This window comes from Vicia villosa, linkage group LG4, assembly GCF_029867415.1.
Source record: "Vicia villosa cultivar HV-30 ecotype Madison, WI linkage group LG4, Vvil1.0, whole genome shotgun sequence".
NCBI classification, from domain to species: Eukaryota; Viridiplantae; Streptophyta; class Magnoliopsida; order Fabales; family Fabaceae; genus Vicia; species Vicia villosa.
This window is the reverse complement of record NC_081183.1, coordinates 23697229-23721446: the sequence shown is the minus strand read 5'-3', so window position 1 is coordinate 23721446 and position 24218 is coordinate 23697229. Positions and strand designations below refer to the sequence as shown.

Genomic DNA, 24218 nt, shown 5'->3' with positions numbered 1-24218 from the left:
GTTAAGTCTTTGTTCTGACCGCCAGAGATCGCTACGCGAAGGATATTTCGCTGCAGCGAATGTTTTCTTCAGCTTTAAGAAATTCAAATCTTCTAGAAACCGCCAAAGTTCGCTACAGCGAAATATGGTTCGCTGCAGCGATTGTACCTCGCTACTGCTTGCTGCTAGCGAAACTGGGAAGTTTGATTCTGACTTCATTCGCTACTGCGAAATATGGTTCGCTGCAGTGAATCGGGCCTTCGCTACCATTCGCTACCTTTCGTTGCAGCGAATACCCTGTTTTCTGGATTTTTTCCTTTGAGTGCCTGGAGTTCGCTACAGCGAAATATAGTTCGCTGCAGCGAATGCTCTGTTTTCTGGTTTTTGCTTTGAGGCCAAATCCTGCATAAAAACAAACCAAGCCAAGTAATCTTGCACAATAATAGTTTATTCCATAATTGGGGGTTTTTATGTGAGAAATAGGTCAAATAAGCAAGATAAGTGCTATGTTATAATAAGTCATTTTAGCATGAATCAAGCACTTATCAAACTCTCCCCAACTTGAATCTTTGCTTGTCCTCAATCAAAGTAAGAAGCAAGAGTTTCTAAACCATTTTTCGCATGATTAACCAAATTTCTCAATGAAGTATAGGAGGCACATGGCTCTTTGAAGTTTGAACATCCAAGGATAAATGTTTTATGACTTCCTTTAGCATTTAGACATATTCATGAAACATGTTTTCCACATAAAAGCCATGTCAATCAATCCAAAGCACTAAACATGTTAATCATGAATCACACCTACCACACTTTTTGTATAAGTGAAAATGATGAGGTATGTTGATCTCTCACATGGCAAATTTGCTAACATCTAGATCAATTCATACTTTCATCCAAGCAAGATATGTTGATAAGTAAGAGTATAGATCACTAAGGTCTTTTATGGTTGTAATGTGGCCAAGGTACCAAGGAAGTGTCATTTTTATGGATAATTGAAACAAAAGGTTGTTGATTTTTCTTTTTAGAAGAGCATTCAAAGTTTTGACTCTTTTATCCAATACTTCTTATTTCTTCCCTTTGAAAACATTCTTACTTGTTATATCTTTTTCTTTTTCTTTTCTCATTTTCCATTTACTCTTTTGATTCTCACACCTTTTTTTTCTATTCTTTTTGAAGAAATTCTATTTCTCTTTTCTCCCTAACTTTGAACAATACCATATTTGCTTTGAATGCTCATTATGATTTGGCAAAAGATATCATGGTTTCATGGTTTTATTCAAGGAAAAATAGAATCTATCATATATGAACTTTTTATGATTTTCAAAGATATAGAACAATATCCACTAAGTGGTTTACTTAATGTATTGTTCAATTCATCAATGATAGATTCATTGTCATATGGCTCAAAAGGGGTTGCAAAAGATCACTCACTCACAAGGGATAATGAGGCTATATTTGGTTTAGTAGTTATGCTCAATTTCAAAGAATTGCCTTGATCCCTTCTATGTTTTTGCAATTACCAACATAAATGCAAGATTAAGCATGAATCAAACGAGTTAAAACAATAATTTGTCAGTCTCCTTGGCATATAGTGAACAATGGAAGGTTACCTCACTTTCTTGTTTTAGAACTAAGTGATTCATATGAAAACATGTCATGGCATAGGATTGCATGAACTAGTTTTATGCAGCCTACTCATGTCATGCATATGCTAAATTCTAATAAAGTAGTAAAACACATACCTTGGATAGTGCAATTCTTTCAAGTCATGCCCTTATCATTGTGCCTTTGGTTTATGTGAAGTTAATCTTCCACTCCATGCTTATTCTTTCATCTCATTTGTTTAGAGGGCAAATTTTCAAGCATAATTATCATGGATTGGTCATAAGACACCTTCCTAATTACTAGATTAAAACACACAAAATTCAAAGATGAAGAAGATGGCATGATTGGCAAAAATGTTGCTGATTCTGTTGTGTTCGCTGCAGCGAATCAGGGCTTCGCGTAGTGAACTCTGCAGAATTCAGTTTTATGCAGAAACTCATTTGTGTCGTGCCATGTCATGCTATCTTCTTCTTACTAATTCAACTAATGATGCAGAAAGATAATAAAGAAGTAAAAGGTTGGGTTGCCTCCCAACAAGTGCTTGTTTAACTTCATTAGCTCGACGCCTGTTTTGAATAAACTTACGGTGGTTTGTATGAATTCGTCAAAACATCCTTGCCACCATCATTTGGCCTTTCTTTCTCATCCATTCCTTTCAATGCTTCCAGGCCTACTTCATCAGGAGCTTTAACTTTGGAATAGTCATCCTCTTTCTGTTGAAACAATGTGAAATTGATTTCTTCCTCTTTGTGCCTTATTTTCATCTCTCCTTCATCCACGTCAATCATCATTCTTGCTATCTTTATGAATGGACGACCTAAGATCGGAGGACTGTCTTCATCATTGTTCATGCTTATTACCACAAAGTCAGTTGAAAATCGAAATCCATCCACTTTGACCATTACATCTTTCATTATGCCAATTGGTTCTGTGGTTGATTTTTCGGCAAGTTGCAACTTCATTGTTGTAGGGTTCAAGTGAAGATCTTCAATCTTTCTCATGGTGGATAATGGAAGAAGATTGACGTTTGATCCAAGATCAACTAAAGCGTTATCAAAATAGATATTTCCAATGGTAACCGGTAAGGTAACTTTTCCAGGATCCGCATTGTTTTCTTCCTCCTCCTTACGTTTTCTTTTTTCATGATTTTTATCTACCACGATACCTTTTCAATTCTCCCCAACTTTGTCTTGAACAATTTCAACATCTTTCGTCGTGATTGCATTACAAGCTTCCTTGGGATTAACTTGAGTGGTGGCAAAAAATGTACCTCTTTGTTGCTCACTTAGTTGCTTCGCAATTTGCCCAACTTGCGTTTCAAGATTTCTAATCGACGCATCGGTGTTTTTCTGGTTTGCCATGGACAGTTGCATAAATTGATTCAAGGTATCTTCTATCTTTGAAAGCTTGTCTGGCTGCGTGTAGCTTTGGTATTGATTCGGTCGGTTTTTGCCATAGCTTGCGTTGTTGTTGTGTGGATAACCTTGATTGTACAGAACTTGCCTTTGTTGTTGATTTCCCATATATTTTACCTCTTCGTTGATCGGGGGACAGAAACCAGTTGGATGATCACCCGTACAAAGTTCACAAAAAGCTACTTGTTGTGATGCGTTTGACGAACCGTGCACATCTTTGAGTTGTTGAGGAAGCTTGGACAGCTGTTTTGTCAATTCCTCTACGGTTTGAGTGAGCAGTTTGTTTTGTGCTTGGATTGCATCATTTGTACCCAATTCCAAAACTCCAGGCTTCTTTTGGACGGTACCTCGATTGTGTTGAACTTGGTGATCTTTGAGAGCCATCCTATCAATGATTGAAATTGCTTCTGCTGCACTTTTTGCTATCAAGGAACCTCCAGTTGTTGTGTCAAGTAAAAGCTTTGGTTGAGGTAATAATCCATGACGGAAAATGTGGATTTGTGACATGTCATCGAAATCGTGGTTTGGACACTTCCGTAGCATGGATTTATAGCGTTCCCAGGCTTCACACAAAGTTTCATTTAAAAATTGGGTGAATGTGGCAATAGCTGTCTTTGCGTCCATGAATTGGTTGTGAGAAAAGAATCTGCTAAGGAAGTTTCTCTCTAACACATTCCAATTGGTCATGGTTTCCGTTGATTGATCGAGGTACCAATCCTTTGCTTTGCCGATCAAAGAGTGCGGGAATAATCTCATGAAAACGGCTTCCTCTTCAGCTTCTGGTGCACCTAATGTACCAGCTATTTCGTAGAATCGGGTGAGGTGAGTGTAGGGATCTTCATGATCCAAACCTGCAAAAGGATTAGCATAAATAATTTGCAGCAGTCGTGTTTTCATCTCAACTCGTCTTGCGGCTGGATTGTTGGTGAGATGGGCGAACCACCTTGGGCCACTTTCACAAGGACCATTAACAACTTCAGCCATTGTTTCTTTTGATGAATTTGATGAGGAAGTAGATGTAGATGCTCCTTTTCTTTTCTGTTTGGATTTTTGTTTCTTCGTTTGCTTCCTGTTCGTTCGGATTGTTCTTTCGATCTCGGGATCAAAAAGAAGTTGCTCCTTCGAACTTTTTCCTCGGAGCATAAACAAAATTTCTTTCACCTATCCAAACACTTGAGCAAACGTTGCGAAAAATAGAAAAATATATAAAATATATAGACAAACTCACAAAACTTAAAAGTATAGAAACGATTGCGATGTTTTAATATCTTAAACGCCAATCCCCGGCAATGGCGCCAATTTGATGTTGTAGAAAGTACAAGTCAAATGTAAGTATTTTGTATTATCGTATCCACAGGGATTGGAGCGATATCAAAACCGTTCAACAATTTTTATAGTTCTAAGCATAAAGTTTCAAGTTTGTTTGGTTTAAAGTTACTGAAAGTAAAAGTGCGTAAATAACGAAAGATAAGTTCAGAGGAATAGACTTGTTAGGAATTGATTTTCATCCACCGATTCAATATGCCAATCTTGGATCAGTTATACACAATCTATGCTTGTTTCATTATCATCACGTATTTCTCACAACAAAGGTCATGTCTAAACGTTTGTTGAGATTTCTACCTTATAGCTTAATCGACGATTTCTCAGCCTATTAAACGATACGGTAGCATTAAGATTCAGTACTTAAAGTGAATATTAAACCTAAATCTATGTCTAGCATTTAGATTTTAATTGATGTTATCTTGGATCAAGATTAGAATTGTATTTGTCAATATCAATTTAATCCAAGAAATAAACGGTAACGCGAAGATAACAATGATAATGATTCAAACATAAATTATATATAATGCCATGATCAAAGAAAATACATACTGTTTCGGTGAACTACGACCAATCCCAACAAGAGAGGGATTTACCTACTCATGGTAGCTTGATGAACAATGGAAGAATTGAGTTGGAACGACATCAATGACGATTTCCCGACTCACGATGTATATCCAGCTCCCTCTCCCTAAAAACCTCTTTTTCTGTTACTATTACAAAGGTATTGCAAAATAAAAGTGAATCCCTTCCTGAACTGATTTTCTGCTCCTTTTATAGCTGTTCTGGCCGCCTGAGTTCGCTACGCGGACAGAAGTTCGCTGCAGCGAATGCCTTGCTTCATTGTTAAGTCTTTGTTCTGACCTCCAGAGTTCGCTACACGAAGGATATTTCACTGCAGCGAATGTTTTCTTCAGCTTTAAGAAATTCAAATCTTCTAGAAACCGCCAAAGTTCGCTACAGCGAAATATGGTTCGCTGCAGCGAATGTACCTCGCTACTGCTTGCTGCTAGCGAAATTGGGAAGTTTGATTCTGACTTCATTCGCTACAGCGAAATATGGTTCGCTGCATCGAATCGGGCCTTCGCTACCATTCGCTACCTTTCGCTGCAGCGAATACCTTATTTTCTGGACTTTTGCCTTTGAGTGCCTGGAGTTCGCTACAGCGAAATATAGTTCGCTGCAGCGAATGCTCTGTTTTCTGGTTTTTGCTTTAAGGCCAAATCCTGCATAAAAACAAACCAAGCCAAGTAATCTTGCACAATAATAGTTTATTCAATAATTGGGGGTTTTTATGTGAGAAATAGGTCAAATAAGCAAGATAAGTGCTATGTTATAATAAGTCATTATAGCATGAATCAAGCACTTATCAGATACTTCCAGCTGGAAGTGAGTAAAACCACTTTGCCGCATCTTCGGATAAAGTGATAGGGAACATCACAAGTCTCTTTGCTTCTTCGGAGTGGCCTTCTATCTTCAATGATGTTGTTGTGGTCAGGAATCTCTGTAGATGCTTTTTCGCATCTTCATTGATTCTCCCAGCAAAGGGCTTGCTTTCTAACTGGCGGATAGTGGAGGGTTGTAGTTGGAAGTGTGCCACGTTAACCGGTTGATTCACTATGGTCATTCTTCCAAGCGGTGCATTCGCCGTTCCATAATCCCCCCAAAGTCTCTCTGGAGGGGGTGGATCAGCTGCCATAGTTTCAGGCTCGGATTCTGACTGTTCGGATGGAATAGATAGTATTTCTTTGTCTTCCGATTCTGAAACTACAGGTGATTCTTCTTTTGAAGCCAGTCTTTTCCGCTTAACTTCTCGAAGTCGTGCTCGCAATAATCTTTCTGGTTCTGCGTCAAAAAGAAGTTCAGCTGAGGCCTTACCTCGCATACAAGATTAGACAATGATTAGTTGGGAGTAAAAAATAAAAACAAACAAAATATAAATTTCAAAAAAAAATAATTTTAATTGCAGAGCAATAAAATTCTAATTGACTAAATAATGACTTATATTTTGGCAATCCCCGGCAACGGTGCCAAAAACTTGATCGGTAAAATAGCAAGTGTACTATTTTCACCGGTGTAGTTATAATGGGTGTTACCCCAAGTATCGATCACGAGGATTGCGTAGGCAATACAAGATATTATACGAAGTCAATTAAACAAAAGAGCATAAGGGTATTGTTTTATATGACCAACAAAATAGATTAAAATACTAAATAAGCTGAAATTAAAGTTGAGCTTTTGATAATATGAAAATAATGCTAAGGTAAGGTGTGTGATTTAATCTATAACTCCTCTGGATGAAGATCTTTTTAATAAGTTTATAGAATTCAATTATTTATTCTTAAGGATGTTTTCCTAAGTCCTTAGTGAAAACCTTTTGGTTTACAATTCTATAACCTAAGTCCTTAGGGAAAGAGGAGAAAACCAAATCGTTGATTTATCAAGAATTTCTAAATAACCTTGTGTATCCCTAGTCCTAGGTGATAATTCTAAGGTTCAATTGTATATAAACCTTAACAATCGTAGTCCTACAAATTGTTAACCACATAACAATCCTTATTGATCAGATAAAGAAAGCATTATAATCATTATACAATCGAATTGAATAATACGAACATTTGATTAACAAAATACCAAATCCAGAGTTGTTACAGATCAAATCAGGGACACCCCCTAGCATTGGGGGGTTTAGCCTCTCATAATATTCAAGAAACACAAGTGGAAAAGTTTAGACATTTCAAATAATTGGGAGAACTCGGATCTTCAATGGTGTCCATCGTTGAATCTCTTTGTCTTCCAAAACCTCGTTCAAGTCCTCTTTTCTTCTCTGCAATTCTATCTTATGATCTCCAAAAGTGTCTTCTCTCTTGCCCTAAAGTTGTTTTTATATTCTCTCTTCCATTCAGGTTGAAATCAAATACCAAAAATACCCTTAATGATCCCCTTTGAGTGAGGAAACATAGAAACAAATACTCAGCACACGCTCATCAACACGGGCTGTGTTGCTGCACACAGGCGTCCGTGTTGATCGTTTGTTCCTTGGCACAAAAGACACACTTCCAGGCACTTTTCCACACGGGCCGTGTCTGCGAACACGGGTGCCCGTGTAGATCCTCTGACTTGTGTCCAAAATTGCATTTCCAGCCACATTTCAACACGGGCCGTGTTGCTCCACACGGGTGCCCGTGTTGGCCTCTGAACTCAGCTTTTCCGGCTTATTTTCATCCACTCGTGCGTGCCATAAGTTCCTATTTTTCCCATGCATCAACCTGGCAAACAATACTACCAACCGGCGCATAAAAAGACACTTTTTGTAACACTCATAAAGCATTCATACGCATAATGTCACACAATTGAAAATACGAAAACTTACTTTAAAACACATGCAAATGCCACTTAGTGTTACCAAAACCATGAATTCTTGTCGGAAAAAGGAGCGAAAACTTATTAGAAATGGTGACCGATCAATTCTCTCAAAAGTTAAAACCATATATGTGATGTTCGACTGGACCAAATTAGGGTCCCTCCGAATCTTTATTGGAATTTCTTTGACAAATTTAAAGTTGGAATCTAGAAATTTAGGATAATGATCAGCTTATTTAATATGTAGTTATGAAGTCAATTTTGACCCTAAAATTTGAGACAATATTTAGAATATACACATAAATTTTGGAATAGTTATTAAAAAAAAGTAATTTAATTCCAAATCTATGTGAAATATTGGGACACATACTAGACGACTAATATAATAACTTTAACTACAAAAGTTTAAAATTTTTATAAAAATCCAATCGTTGAGTTAAATCAAAAATAATAATTTTGTTTTTTTATTTAAAACAAAATACTTCAATATGATCAATCAAATATTTCAAAAGGACACTAAAAACATAAATGTATTCCCCACTAATTATAGAGAAACCCAAATCCTTTCTCATTCAAAACTTCTTTATAGACTACAAATATCTAGAAACCCAAAATTACTCTTTCATGAATTCTAAATTAAATAATTACTTTTGATGAATATGTATATAAAATTATCTACCTTTATTAATTACAATAAAATTAAAATTTAACCTTTATATAGGAAGAAAAGTATTAAACAATGTTAAGAGAGTAAACATAACAATTTCATATCATTAGTAGATAGAAAGTTTAACTACATTGATATTTGACGAGATTAGTTGCGATTCTTCTCATATTCATTCAAAGTGGCTAGCATTTCATCCGTAAGAGTAACACTGGTGCCGGGATAATATGATTTTGTTTCTTCCCAAGTGAGATCAGAAAACTGATTGAGGCCAGCCGTGTGACTATAATTTTTCATTTTATTGTGTTCAGTCATCTTGGAATAACAATCCGCAAACAATTTGAACCTGTACTTCTTTTCATCCTCTGAAGAGTATGTTTTTCCGTATTTCTTGCACGAATTTTACAAGATTTCACCGATATTCGAAGCAGATTCCTTATATTACCAATTAAAAATACATATAAGTTAACTCATGATGTAACACATATAATATTTCAACAAAGAAAGTGAATCACAAAATTAGTACTTCAGTTGCATAATATATGAAGAAAAATTAATATATTATATAATTTGATAGAAGAGAAAAATGTTTTATTAAAATATATTTTATGTCTCAAGGGATTTATCGCAAAAAAAAAAAATTTTACTCTTACGAAATATTAACCAATATATTATGATTGAAGTTTGTTGGGTGTATTGAATAACATACCTTGTTTACTTCCATTAAAAAAGAGAGAAACCCTTGAACTGTACAAACTATGAAATTGAGTAATTCAACAAGTTGTCGGAATGTTTATTATGAGAAAATATAAGGTTACAAATAGGGTATTTATCATACACATTGAATCAAAGTCTCACAAATATGTATCAATCAAATATCCATGTATTAATTGTCATCCATTATACCATTAATGAATTAATTGTGTTGGAAAATAAATTATTATATTATGATAATTGATTTTGTTTTATATTACAATATAATTTAGAACAAAAAGGGATTTTATATTAATTTGTATCAAGTATTGAAATGAATTTCCAGAAAATTTCATATTATTATTTTAATATTATATAAATTTTATCATTAGTAATATATCAAATTTACCCAAAAATTTTAAAATTATTTATGACGACACACGTAAAGTTGTGGAATTTTTATTTAAGAAGGAAGTCACTCTGATTTACTTTAAATTGTTAAAAAGTTATTCAAATTATTTAAAAAATAAATAGTTTTCAAAAAATCCATAACTTACTCACTCATTAATATCATATACAATCTATCTCCAATTCTCCTTTCATTTGGTAAACATATTATTAAAGATTAAGAACGTTGTTTATACCTATACAAATAATTAAAACCTAGTTTTCTCTATTTTACCTCACAAACTGTTACTTAATTTAGGCTTAATTGCAACTTTACTCCCTCTATTTTGTCTTTTTCTTGATTTTGATACCTCTATTTTAAAAGCCATAATTTTAGTCTCCTTTTTAAGTTTGATGTTCAATTTTCTCCCCTCTATTTTGTTTTTTATGCAAATTTAGTCCATATTTTGGTCGCTTTTTCAACAGAAAGCTCAGAAGGTGACCAAAGTCGGGGTTTTAAAAACAGGGGGAACCAAAATTGAAAAAAAAGGACAAAATAGGCGGATCAGAGTTGCAATTAAGCCTTTAATTTATTTTAAAAAATATTATTTAGAATTCCTCCATATCTTCAAAATTCAATCAAAACCAAAACCTTTCTTATTTTGGCTTTCAAAATCTTATTTTAGCTATTTCACAAATACAAACAAAATGGAATCCCTTGAAATATAAAATTCCAAAAAGTTATCTCTGATTTTTAAAAAATTTAACAAAATCAAATTTTACTTATTTTGCCTCTTAAAATCTTATTTAAGTTATTTCATAAAAAGTATTTTGAAATCATCCGTACATAATTTTTTAAAAAATACTCTACAAAATTGGGAAAAATGAATTAAAACTAATCTTTTTGTGAAGCCCGCAAAGTATTTTAGCCCATTTCATTAAGGATATAGGAATCATGAATTAAGTTGTTTTTTCAGATTAATAAAATATCTTTGAAAATTTTATTTAAGATATTTCCTTTTCTTTAAAAGAATCGCTTTAAATATAAGTTCTAAATTAAAATATCTACAAATCTTAAAAATTAAAATAATATCAAAATTTCCCTATTTATTCTCTCAAAAGTTAAAACCATATATGTGATGTTCGACTGGACCAAATTAGGGTCCCTCCGAATCTTTATTGGAATTTCTTTGACAAATTTAAAGTTGGAATCTAGAAATTTAGGATAATGATCAGCATATTTAATATGTAGTTATGAAGTCAATTTTGACCCTAAAATTTGTAAAATTTGAGACAATATTTAGAATATACACATAAATTTGGGAATAGTTATTAAAAAAAAGTAATTTAATTCCAAATCTATGTGAAATATGGGGACACATACTAGACGACTAATATAATAACTTTAACTACAAAAGTTTAAAATTTTTATAAAAATCCAATCGTTGAGTTAAATCAAAAATAATAATTTTGTTTTTTTATTTAAAACAAAATACTTCAATATGATCAATCAAATATTTCAAAAGGACACTAAAAACATAAATGTATTCCCCACTGATTATAGAGAAACCCAAATCCTTTCTCATTCAAAACTTCTTTATAGACTACAAATATCTAGAAACCCAAAATTACTCTTTCATGAATTCTAAATTAAATAATTACTTTTGATGAATATGTATATAAAATTATCTACCTTTATTAATTACAATAAAATTAAAATTTAACCTTTATATAGGAAGAAAAGTATTAAACAATGTTAAGAGAGTAAACATAACAATTTCATATCATTAGTAGATAGAAAGTTTAACTACATTGATATTTGACGAGATTAGTTGCGATTCTTCTCATATTCATTCAAAGTGGCTAGCATTTCATCCGTAAGAGTAACACTGGTGCCGGGATAATATGATTTTGTTTCTTCCCAAGTGAGATCAGAAAACTGATTGAGGCCAGCCGTGTGACTATACTTTTTCATTTTATTGTGTTCAGTCATCTTGGAATAACAATCCGCAAACAATTTGAACCTGTACTTCTTTTCATCCTCTGAAGAGTATGTTTTGCCGTATTTCTTGCACCAATTTTACAAGATTTCACCGATATTCGAAGCAGATTCCTTATATTACCAATTAAAAATACATATAAGTTAACTCATGATGTAACACATATAATATTTCAACAAAGAAAGTGAATCATAAAATTAGTACTTCAGTTGCATAATATATGAAGAAAAATTAATATATCATATAATTTGATAGAAGAGAAAAATGTTTTATTAAAATATATTTTATGTCTCAAGGGATTTATCGCAAAAAAAAATAATTTTACTCTTACGAAATATTAACCAATATATTATGATTGAAGTTTGTTGGGTGTATTGAATAACATACCTTGTTTACTTCCATTAAAAAAGAGAGAAACCCTTGAACTGTACAAACTATGAAATTGAGTAATTCAACAAGTTGTCGGAATGTTTATTATGAGAAAATATAAGGTTACAAATAGGGTATTTATCATACACATTGAATCAAAGTCTCACAAATATGTATCAATCAAATATCCATGTATTAATTGTCATCCATTATACCATTAATGAATTAATTGTGTTGGAAAATAAATTATTATATTATGATAATTGATTTTGTTTTATATTACAATATAATTTAGAACAAAAAGGGATTTTATATTAATTTGTATCAAGTATTGAAATGAATTTCCAGAAAATTTCATATTATTATTTTAATATTATATAAATTTTATCATTAGTAATATATCAAATTTACCCAAAAATTTTAAAATTATTTATGACGACACACGTAAAGTTGTGGAATTTTTATTTAAGAAGGAAGTCACTCTGATTTACTTTAAATTGTTAAAAAGTTATTCAAATTATTTAAAAAATAAATAGTTTTCAAAAAATCCATAACTTACTCACTCATTAATATCATATACAATCTATCTCCAATTCTCCTTTCATTTGGTAAACATATTATTAAAGATTAAGAACGTTGTTTATACCTATACAAATAATTAAAACCTAGTTTTCTCTATTTTACCTCACAAACTGTTACTTAATTTAGGCTTAATTGCAACTTTACTCCCTCTATTTTGTCTTTTTCTTGATTTTGATACCTCTATTTTAAAAGCCATAATTTTAGTCTCCTTTTTAAGTTTGATGTTCAATTTTCTCCCCTCTATTTTGTTTTTTATGCAAATTTAGTCCATATTTTGGTCGCTTTTTCAACAGAAAGCTCAGAAGGTGACCAAAGTCGGGGTTTTAAAAACAGGGGGAACCAAAATTGAAAAAAAAAAGGACAAAATAGGCGGATCAGAGTTGCAATTAAGCCTTTAATTTATTTTAAAAAATATTATTTAGAATTCCTCCATATCTTCAAAATTCAATCAAAACCAAAACCTTTCTTATTTTGGCTTTCAAAATCTTATTTTAGCTATTTCACAAATACAAACAAAATGGAATTCCTTGAAATATAAAATTCCAAAAAGTTATCTCTGATTTTTAAAAAATTTAACAAAATCAAATTTTACTTATTTTGCCTCTTAAAATCTTATTTAAGTTATTTCATAAAAAGTATTTTGAAACCATCCGTACATAATTTTTTAAAAAATACTCTACAAAATTGGGAAAAATGAATTAAAACTAATCTTTTTGTAAAGCCCGCAAAGTATTTTAGCCCATTTCATTAAGGATATAGGAATCATGAATTAAGTTGTTTTTTCAGATTAATAAAATATCTTTGAAAATTTTATTTAAGATATTTCCTTTTCTTTAAAAGAATCGCTTTAAATATAAGTTCTAAATTAAAATATCTACAAATCTTAAAAAATAAAATAATATCAAAATTTCCCTATTTATTCTCTCAAAAGTTAAAACCATATATGTGATGTTCGACTGGACCAAATTAGGGTCCCTCCGAATCTTTATTGGAATTTCTTTGACAAATTTAAAGTTGGAATCTAGAAATTTAGGATAATGATCAGCATATTTAATATGTAGTTATGAAGTCAATTTTGACCCTAAAATTTGTAAAATTTGAGACAATATTTAGAATATACACATAAATTTGGGAATAGTTATTAAAAAAAAGTAATTTAATTCCAAATCTATGTGAAATATTGGGACACATACTAGACGACTAATATAATAACTTTAACTACAAAAGTTTAAAATTTTTATAAAAATCCAATCGTTGAGTTAAATCAAAAATAATAATTTTGTTTTTTTATTTAAAACAAAATACTTCAATATGATCAATCAAATATTTCAAAAGGACACTAAAAACATAAATGTATTCCCCACTGATTATAGAGAAACCCAAATCCTTTCTCATTCAAAACTTCTTTATAGACTACAAATATCTAGAAACCCAAAATTACTCTTTCATGAATTCTAAATTAAATAATTACTTTTGATGAATATGTATATAAAATTATCTACCTTTATTAATTACAATAAAATTAAAATTTAACCTTTATATAGGAAGAAAAGTATTAAACAATGTTAAGAGAGTAAACATAACAATTTCATATCATTAGTAGATAGAAAGTTTAACTACATTGATATTTGACGAGATTAGTTGCGATTCTTCTCATATTCATTCAAAGTGGCTAGCATTTCATCCGTAAGAGTAACACTGGTGCCGGGATAATATGATTTTGTTTCTTCCCAAGTGAGATCAGAAAACTGATTGAGGCCAGCCGTGTGACTATACTTTTTCATTTTATTGTGTTCAGTCATCTTGGAATAACAATCCGCAAACAATTTGAACCTGTACTTCTTTTCATCCTCTGAAGAGTATGTTTTGCCGTATTTCTTGCACCAATTTTACAAGATTTCACCGATATTCGAAGCAGATTCCTTATATTACCAATTAAAAATACATATAAGTTAACTCATGATGTAACACATATAATATTTCAACAAAGAAAGTGAATCACAAAATTAGTACTTCAGTTGCATAATATATGAAGAAAAATTAATATATCATATAATTTGATAGAAGAGACAAATGTTTTATTAAAATATATTTTATGTCTCAAGGGATTTATCGCAAAAAAAAAATAATTTTACTCTTACGAAATATTAACCAATATATTATGATTGAAGTTTGTTGGGTGTATTGAATAACATACCTTGTTTACTTCCATTAAAAAAGAGAGAAAACCTTGAACTGTACAAACTTTGAAATTGAGTAATTCAACAAGTTGTCGGAATGTTTATTATGAGAAAATATAAGGTTACAAATAGGGTATTTATCATACACATTGAATCAAAGTCTCACAAATATGTATCAATCAAATATCCATGTATTAATTGTCATCCATTATACCATTAATGAATTAATTGTGTTGGAAAATAAATTATTATATTATGATAATTGATTTTGTTTTATATTACAATATAATTTAGAACAAAAAGGGATTTTATATTAATTTGTATCAAGTATTGAAATGAATTTCCAGAAAATTTCATATTATTATTTTAATATTATATAAATTTTATCATTAGTAATATATCAAATTTACCCAAAAATTTTAAAATTATTTATGACGACACACGTAAAGTTGTGGAATTTTTATTTAAGAAGGAAGTCACTCTGATTTACTTTAAATTGTTAAAAAGTTATTCAAATTATTTAAAAAATAAATAGTTTTCAAAAAATCCATAACTTACTCACTCATTAATATCATATACAATCTATCTCCAATTCTCCTTTCATTTGGTAAACATATTATTAAAGATTAAGAACGTTGTTTATACCTATACAAATAATTAAAACCTAGTTTTCTCTATTTTACCTCACAAACTGTTACTTAATTTAGGCTTAATTGCAACTTTACTCCCTCTATTTTGTCTTTTTCTTGATTTTGATACCTCTATTTTAAAAGCCATAATTTTAGTCTCCTTTTTAAGTTTGATGTTCAATTTTCTCCCCTCTATTTTGTTTTTTATGCAAATTTAGTCCATATTTTGGTCGCTTTTTCAACAGAAAGCTCAGAAGGTGACCAAAGTCGGGGTTTTAAAAACAGGGGGAACCAAAATTGAAAAAAAAGGACAAAATAGGCGGATCAGAGTTGCAATTAAGCCTTTAATTTATTTTAAAAAATATTATTTAGAATTCCTCCATATCTTCAAAATTCAATCAAAACCAAAACCTTTCTTATTTTGGCTTTCAAAATCTTATTTTAGCTATTTCACAAATACAAACAAAATGGAATCCCTTGAAATATAAAATTCCAAAAAGTTATCTCTGATTTTTAAAAAATTTAACAAAATCAAATTTTACTTATTTTGCCTCTTAAAATCTTATTTAAGTTATTTCATAAAAAGTATTTTGAAACCATCCATACATAATTTTTTAAAAAATACTCTACAAAATTGGGAAAAATGAATTAAAACTAATCTTTTTGTAAAGCCCGCAAAGTATTTTAGCCCATTTCATTAAGGATATAGGAATCATGAATTAAGTAGTTTTTTCAGATTAATAAAATATCTTTGAAAATTTTATTTAAGATATTTCCTTTTCTTTAAAAGAATCGCTTTAAATATAAGTTCTAAATTAAAATATCTACAAATCTTAAAAAATAAAATAATATCAAAATTTCCCTATTTATTCTCTCAAAAGTTAAAACCATATATGTGATGTTCGACTGGACCAAATTAGGGTCCCTCCGAATCTTTATTGGAATTTCTTTGACAAATTTAAAGTTGGAATCTAGAAATTTAGGATAATGATCAGCATATTTAATATGTAGTTATGAAGTCAATTTTGACCCTAAAATTTGTAAAATTTGAGACAATATTTAGAATATACACATAAATTTGGGAATAGTTATTAAAAAAAAGTAATTTAATTCCAAATCTATGTGAAATATTGGGACACATACTAGACGACTAATATAATAACTTTAACTACAAAAGTTTAAAATTTTTATAAAAATCCAATCGTTGAGTTAAATCAAAAATAATAATTTTGTTTTTTTATTTAAAACAAAATACTTCAATATGATCAATCAAATATTTCAAAAGGACACTAAAAACATAAATGTATTCCCCACTGATTATAGAGAAACCCAAATCCTTTCTCATTCAAAACTTCTTTATAGACTACAAATATCTAGAAACCCAAAATTACTCTTTCATGAATTCTAAATTAAATAATTACTTTTGATGAATATGTATATAAAATTATCTACCTTTATTAATTACAATAAAATTAAAATTTAACCTTTATATAGGAAGAAAAGTATTAAACAATGTTAAGAGAGTAAACATAACAATTTCATATCATTAGTAGATAGAAAGTTTAACTACATTGATATTTGACGAGATTAGTTGCGATTCTTCTCATATTCATTCAAAGTGGCTAGCATTTCATCCGTAAGAGTAACACTGGTGCCGGGATAATATGATTTTGTTTCTTCCCAAGTGAGATCAGAAAACTGATTGAGGCCAGCCGTGTGACTATACTTTTTCATTTTATTGTGTTCAGTCATCTTGGAATAACAATCCGCAAACAATTTGAACCTGTACTTCTTTTCATCCTCTGAAGAGTATGTTTTGCCGTATTTCTTGCACCAATTTTACAAGATTTCACCGATATTCGAAGCAGATTCCATATATTACCAATTAAAAATACATATAAGTTAACTCATGATGTAACACATATAATATTTCAACAAAGAAAGTGAATCACAAAATTAGTACTTCAGTTGCATAATATATGAAGAAAAATTAATATATCATATAATTTGATAGAAGAGACAAATGTTTTATTAAAATATATTTTATGTCTCAAGGGATTTATCGCAAAAAAAAATAATTTTACTCTTACGAAATATTAACCAATATATTATGATTGAAGTTTGTTGGGTGTATTGAATAACATACCTTGTTTACTTCCATTAAAAAAGAGAGAAAACCTTGAACTGTACAAACTTTGAAATTGAGTAAGTCAACAAGTTGTCGGAATGTTTATTATGAGAAAATATAAGGTTACAAATAGGGTATTTATCATACACATTGAATCAAAGTCTCACAAATATGTATCAATCAAATATCCATGTATTAATTGTCATCCATTATACCATTAATGAATTAATTGTGTTGGAAAATAAATTATTATATTATGATAATTGATTTTGTTTTATATTACAATATAATTTAGAACAAAAAGGGATTTTATATTAATTTGTATCAAGTATTGAAATGAATTTCCAGAAAATTTCATATTATTATTTTAATATTATATAAATTTTATCATTAGTAATATATCAAATTTACCCAAAAATTTTAAAATTATTTATGACGACACACGTAAAGTTGTGGTATTTTTATTTAAGAAGGAAGTCACTCTGATTTACTTTAAATTGTTAAAAAGTTATTCAAATTATTTAAAAAATAAATAGTTTTCAAAAAATCCATAACTTACTCACTCATTAATATCATATACAATCTATCTCCAATTCTCCTTTCATTTGGTAAACATATTATTAAAGATTAAGAACGTTGTTTATACCTATACAAATAATTAAAACCTAGTTTTCTCTATTTTACCTCACAAACTGTTACTTAATTTAGGCTTAATTGCAACTTTACTCCCTCTATTTTGTCTTTTTCTTGATTTTGATACCTCTATTTTAAAAGCCATAATTTTAGTCTCCTTTTTAAGTTTGATGTTCAATTTTCTCCCCTCTATTTTGTTTTTTATGCAAATTTAGTCCATATTTTGGTCGCTTTTTCAACAAAAAGCTCAGAAGGTGACCAAAGTCGGGGTTTTAAAAACAGGGGGAACCAAAATTGAAAAAAAAGGACAAAATAGGCGGATCAGAGTTGCAATTAAGCCTTTAATTTATTTTAAAAAATATTATTTAGAATTCCTCCATATCTTCAAAATTCAATCAAAACCAAAACCTTTCTTATTTTGGCTTTCAAAATCTTATTTTAGCTATTTCACAAATACAAACAAAATGGAATCCCTTGAAATATAAAATTCCAAAAAGTTATCTCTGATTTTTAAAAAATTTAACAAAATCAAATTTTACTTATTTTGCCTCTTAAAATCTTATTTAAGTTGTTTCATAAAAAGTATTTTGAAACCATCCGTACATAATTTTTTAAAAAATACTCTACAAAATTGGGAAAAATGAATTAAAACTAATCTTTTTGTAAAGCCCGCAAAGTATTTTAGCCCATTTCATTAAGGATATAGGAATCATGAATTAAGTTGTTTTTTCAGATTAATAAAATATCTTTGAAAATTTTATTTAAGATATTTCCTTTTTCTTTAAAAGAATCGCTTTAAATATAAGTTCTAAATTAAAATATCTACAAATCTTAAAAAATAAAATAATATCAAAATTTCCCTATTTATTCTCTCAAAAGTTAAAACCATATATGTGATGTTCGACTGGACCAAATTAGGGTCCCTCCGAATCTTTATTGGAATTTCTTTGACAAATTTAAAGTTGGAATCTAGAAATTTAGGATAATGATCAGCATATTTAATATGTAGTTATGAAGTCAATTTTGACCCTAAAATTTGTAAAATTTGAGACAATATTTAGAATATACACATAAATTTGGGAATAGTTATTAAAAAAAAGTAATTTAATTCCAAATCTATGTGAAATATTGGGACACATACTAGACGACTAATATAATAACTTTAACTACAAAAGTTTAAAATTTTTATAAAAATCCAATCGTTGAGTTAAATCAAAAATAATAATTTTGTTTTTTTATTTAAAACAAAATACTTCAATATGATCAATCAAATATTTCAAAAGGACACTAAAAACATAAATGTATTCCCCACTGATTATAGAGAAACCCAAATCCTTTCTCATTCAAAACTTCTTTATAGACTACAAATATCTAGAAACCCAAAATTACTCTTTCATGAATTCTAAATTAAATAATTACTTTTGATGAATATGTATATAAAATTATCTACCTTTATTAATTACAATAAAATTAAAATTTAACCTTTATATAGGAAGAAAAGTATTAAACAATGTTAAGAGAGTAAACATAACAATTTCATATCATTAGTAGATAGAAAGTTTAACTACATTGATATTTGACGAGATTAGTTGCGATTCTTCTCATATTCATTCAAAGTGGCTAGCATTTCATCCGTAAGAGTAACACTGGTGCCGGGATAATATGATTTTGTTTCTTCCCAAGTGAGATCAGAAAACTGATTGAGGCCAGCCGTGTGACTATACTTTTTCATTTTATTGTGTTCAGTCATCTTGGAATAACAATCCGCAAACAATTTGAACCTGTACTTCTTTTCATCCTCTGAAGAGTATGTTTTGCCGTATTTCTTGCACCGATTTTACAAGATTTCACCGATATTCGAAGCAGATTCCTTATATTACCAATTAAAAATACATATAAGTTAACTCATGATGTAACACATATAATATTTCAACAAAGAAAGTGAATCACAAAATTAGTACTTCAGTTGCATAATATATGAAGAAAAATTAATATATCATATAATTTGATAGAAGAGACAAATGTTTTATTAAAATATATTTTATGTCTCAAGGGATTTATCGCAAAAAAAAAATAATTTTACTCTTACGAAATATTAACCAATATATTATGATTGAAGTTTGTTGGGTGTATTGAATAACATACCTTGTTTACTTCCATTAAAAAAGAGAGAAAACCTTGAACTGTACAAACTTTGAAATTGAGTAATTCAACAAGTTGTCGGAATGTTTATTATGAGAAAATATAAGGTTACAAATAGGGTATTTATCATACACATTGTAACACCCATATATAATTACATGCACCAAATCATATAAATATACATGAATCCAAGTATTTGGTACTGAAATACCAATAAGTTCCTAGTCAACACATTATACATATTAATGCCCAAATACTAAAGTTCTACACAATGGCATAATACATACAAGATGTTCAAAATAAAATACTAAGAACTAGATCAACAATGATCACAAAATGTAATCCACAACGGAAGCTTCGCCATACCAAAAGAACATAAGGAATAAGGGATCAATTGCTTTCTCCTTACCCTTCGCGGAACCTGTAGTACCTGAAATCAATATATAATGGGGTGAGATATAAAATCCCAGTGAGTTCCCTATCCTATGGATCCTCTCGGCTTTACAAGGTTCTAACCTATAAGTCTCAAGTCATAAAAGGAACTAGACCTTGAGCTCTCATACTAACATTATATGGAATCATACTTAGAGTTCAACAACTCAACACAAGATTATTAATCGGAAACCAATACCAAGGCATCCCCATATTCCCGTCCCCTTCTACGTCTAGGAGGTGGCACGAGTCATGAATCCTTTGGAAAAATCTTGACATACGAAATTGATTCGGACTCATGAGCCTTTCCCCATGAATCGTCACTTCACATGGCCCGTACACCATCACAAGTCTCTACCCGTAGGTTCCATTCGTACACAAAAGCGGGAATCAAACCTGCCAAGATTATGTGCCCTTCCGCACGGTGAATGCCTGTTAGCATTCAAAGGAAAAATAAAGAATAAAGAAAATACTACGGTTCCGATTAATACATCAACAATGGTGATCGCTTCCGCAAACCACTAGGCCTGTTAGCCTTTCATACTTTGGTGACCGCTCACGCAAATCACTAGGCCTGTTAGCCTTTCCTCATAAGATTCCAAACACGTATGTTCCATATAATGTCTCATCCTAGGTTTTCTTTGTTAAGCTACATAACCTAACAATTCCTAGTTTTCCTCACTTATCCTTTATTCACATAACAATGAAGTTATTCAACCCTCTTGATATAAACATATATAACAAGGTATACTAATCCACCTGCAATAGAACTCAATAACAATTATAGAGTACACAAGCATCATACCAAAAGCATAACGTTCTCAAGAATTCGAACGAAAACCAACCCAAGAAATCAAGCAATTCCCGACTCTCGATAAATAATTCTCCCTTTGCTCCCAAAACCTACACTACTAGAAAGTACACGCTTCTAGCTTCCTATCACTTCGAACGGTGATTAAAACAGAGTTACGGTTCAAAAGTTACGATCGAAACAGTTTTATCTCATGAAACTAAAGAATTGGCTAAGTAACCTTCAGTTCGCGCCGCGCAACAGCTAGGTCGCGCCGCGAACCTCAGGCAGTGGCAAACCTCACAACATTCTCATAGTGTTCGCGTCGCGAACCCTTGTACGCGCCGCGTACTGATGACAGAACCAAGACCCCTAAAAACCTGCATAGCTCGCGCCGCGAAGCGCGCGAAAATCAGAAATTCCAGATCTGTTTCTTGCTTTTCCCATGGTTAATCTAACCATCTCCATACTTAAACCTGTTCCAGAATCATACTAAAGCATAGAACAACTTATACATGGTACACTTGGAATATACAACACTAAATCATGAACATTTATGGTTGATTCAAAACCTAGGTTTTTCTATAGAAAACCCCAAAAGCATAACTTATGATTTCCATCCATAATCAAAAGCTATAAGTTTCTAACTAGAACCCACCTCGATTATGAGTCGTTGATGACGAAGATGAGTTGATTCGGCGGAGAAACGATGAAGATCCAAGCTTTCCTCTTCACAAGCTTTCTTCCTCTTCTCTTCCTCTTGCTCTTCCTTCTCTCTACTTCTTCTCTCTAACTCTTGTGTTGTTGCAATTGTGAGGAAAGAAATAGAAAGGAAAGAATATAAGCAACTTAACCTTAAGTTAGCACTTATAACTTAAGTGTCCAAAAGTATCTCTAATGTACCAATTAATGAAACCTCAGTGTCAGCTAATAACATTAGAGCATTTATTAAATACGGGGTATTACATCCTCCCCCCCTTAAATAGAAATTCGTCCTCGAATTTAAGAATTACCTAAAAAGGTGAGGGTAAGCATCCCGCATTACCAATCCAAGTCCCCAAGTAGCATCACCTGGATGTGTTGCATCCCACTGAACCTTAACAAGAGGAATTTCCTTATTTCGTAACACTTTAGTCTCTCTTCCCACGATACGGCTCGGTAAAGGTTCAAAAGTCAAATCTGATTCTAACTCGACTGCATCTGTTAACACTGGCTGAAAGGGATCGGGAATAAACTTCCGAAGTTGAGACACGTGAAAAACATCATGCATTTCCGATAGAGAAGGTGGTAAAGCTAAACGATAAGCTACTTCACCAATCCTTTCTAGAATCTCATACGGTTCCACGTATCTCAGACTTAACTTTCTCGACTTAAACGGTCCCTTCAACCTCAAACTCGGAGTAACCTTCCAGAATACATGGTCACCTTCTGTAACTCCAAAGGCCTTTTACTGTTACCCGCCTAACTCTTCTGACGGTCTTGAGCTCATTTAACCTTATCACGAATCATTCTAATCTTGTCCGTGGTCTCCTGAAAACTTCCGGTCCCAAAACTCTACCATTATCAACTCCTGATAAACACAACGGTGTTCTGCATTTTCTCCCATACAATGGCTCATAAGGTGCCATACCGATACTCGCGTGATAACTGTTATTGTATGCAAATTCAATCAATGGTAAAAGCTCCTTCCAGTTTCCTCTACTTTCAAGCACACAAGCTCTTAACATATCTTCCAAGGTTTGTGTCGTTCGTTCCGTTTGACCATCCTTCTGAGGGTGGTTCGACGTGCTCAACACCATTCAGATCCCGGGGCTTGTTGAAAAGCTCTCCAAAACTTGATGAAATTTTGGATCTCTATCCGACACAATACTAGAGGGTACACCATGTAACTTCACCATTTCTGCAATAAATAACCGTGCAAGATGACTTGTCTTGTAAGTAGTCTTCACGGTTAAGAAATGTGCAGATTTCGTCAACCGATCTACAATCACCCAAATAGAATCATATCCACCTTGAGTACGAGGTAAACTAACTGCAAAACCATTGAAATACTATCCCACTTCCATATTGGAATCTCTAGTGGTCGTAACAATCCACATGTTCTTTGATGTTCTATCTTTACTTGTTGGCATACGGCACACTCCGATACGTACACCGCGACATCTCTTTTCATTCCGGACCACCAATAATCTCCTTTCAAATCTTGATACATTTTTGAAGAACCCGGATGTATAGTGAAAGCACCCTTGTGAGCTTCATCCAAAATCCTTCCTTTCAATAGCGCATCGTCCAGAACACAAATCCTCTGATTAAACATAATCACTCCATCCGTAGCTCAAGTAAACCCTGGTTGAACCAACACCTCTTGTAACTTAGCATCTGACACTTGTGCTTGTCGAACGTCATTTCTCAAAATAGAATTAACATTCGAGTTTCCCCTCAACACTCCTTTTCGGGTCCAAACAAATTGAAGGTTGAAAAATCTCGAAAACCTTCCACAATGTATACTCTAACACCATCAATTCGGCTCTCTTTAACACCTTCCGACTCAATGCATCCGCCACTTTATTCGCTTTTGCCTGGATGATACTTTAAGTCAAAATCATAATCCTTCAAGTATTCCATCCACCGCCTCTGACGCATATTCAACTCCTTCTGATCGAATAGGTACTTTAAACTCTTGTGGTCGCTGAACATTTCAAAATGAACTCCATACAAGTAATGACGCCACACCTTTAGGGTAAAAACAACCGCAGCCAATTCTAAATCATGAGTTGGATAATTCTCTTCGTGAACCTTTAACTGTCGAGATGTGTATGCTACCACCTGACCATCCTGCATCAAAACCCCTCCTAATCCTTTCTTGGAAGCATCGCAAAATACTTCATAGGACTTATTTGGGTC

The 24218-nt window shown here is 31.5% G+C and overlaps 1 protein-coding gene across 1 annotated transcript; it reads right to left on the bottom strand.

The window, feature by feature from the left end:
• Positions 1-2753: 2753 nt before the first annotated feature.
• LOC131596894 (uncharacterized) lies at positions 2754-3983 on the bottom strand. Its single transcript, XM_058869628.1, has one exon. The coding sequence runs from the start codon at positions 3981-3983 to the stop codon at positions 2754-2756; it is 1230 nt and encodes a 409-aa protein (XP_058725611.1).
• Between the last annotated feature and the right edge of the window lie 20235 nt (positions 3984-24218).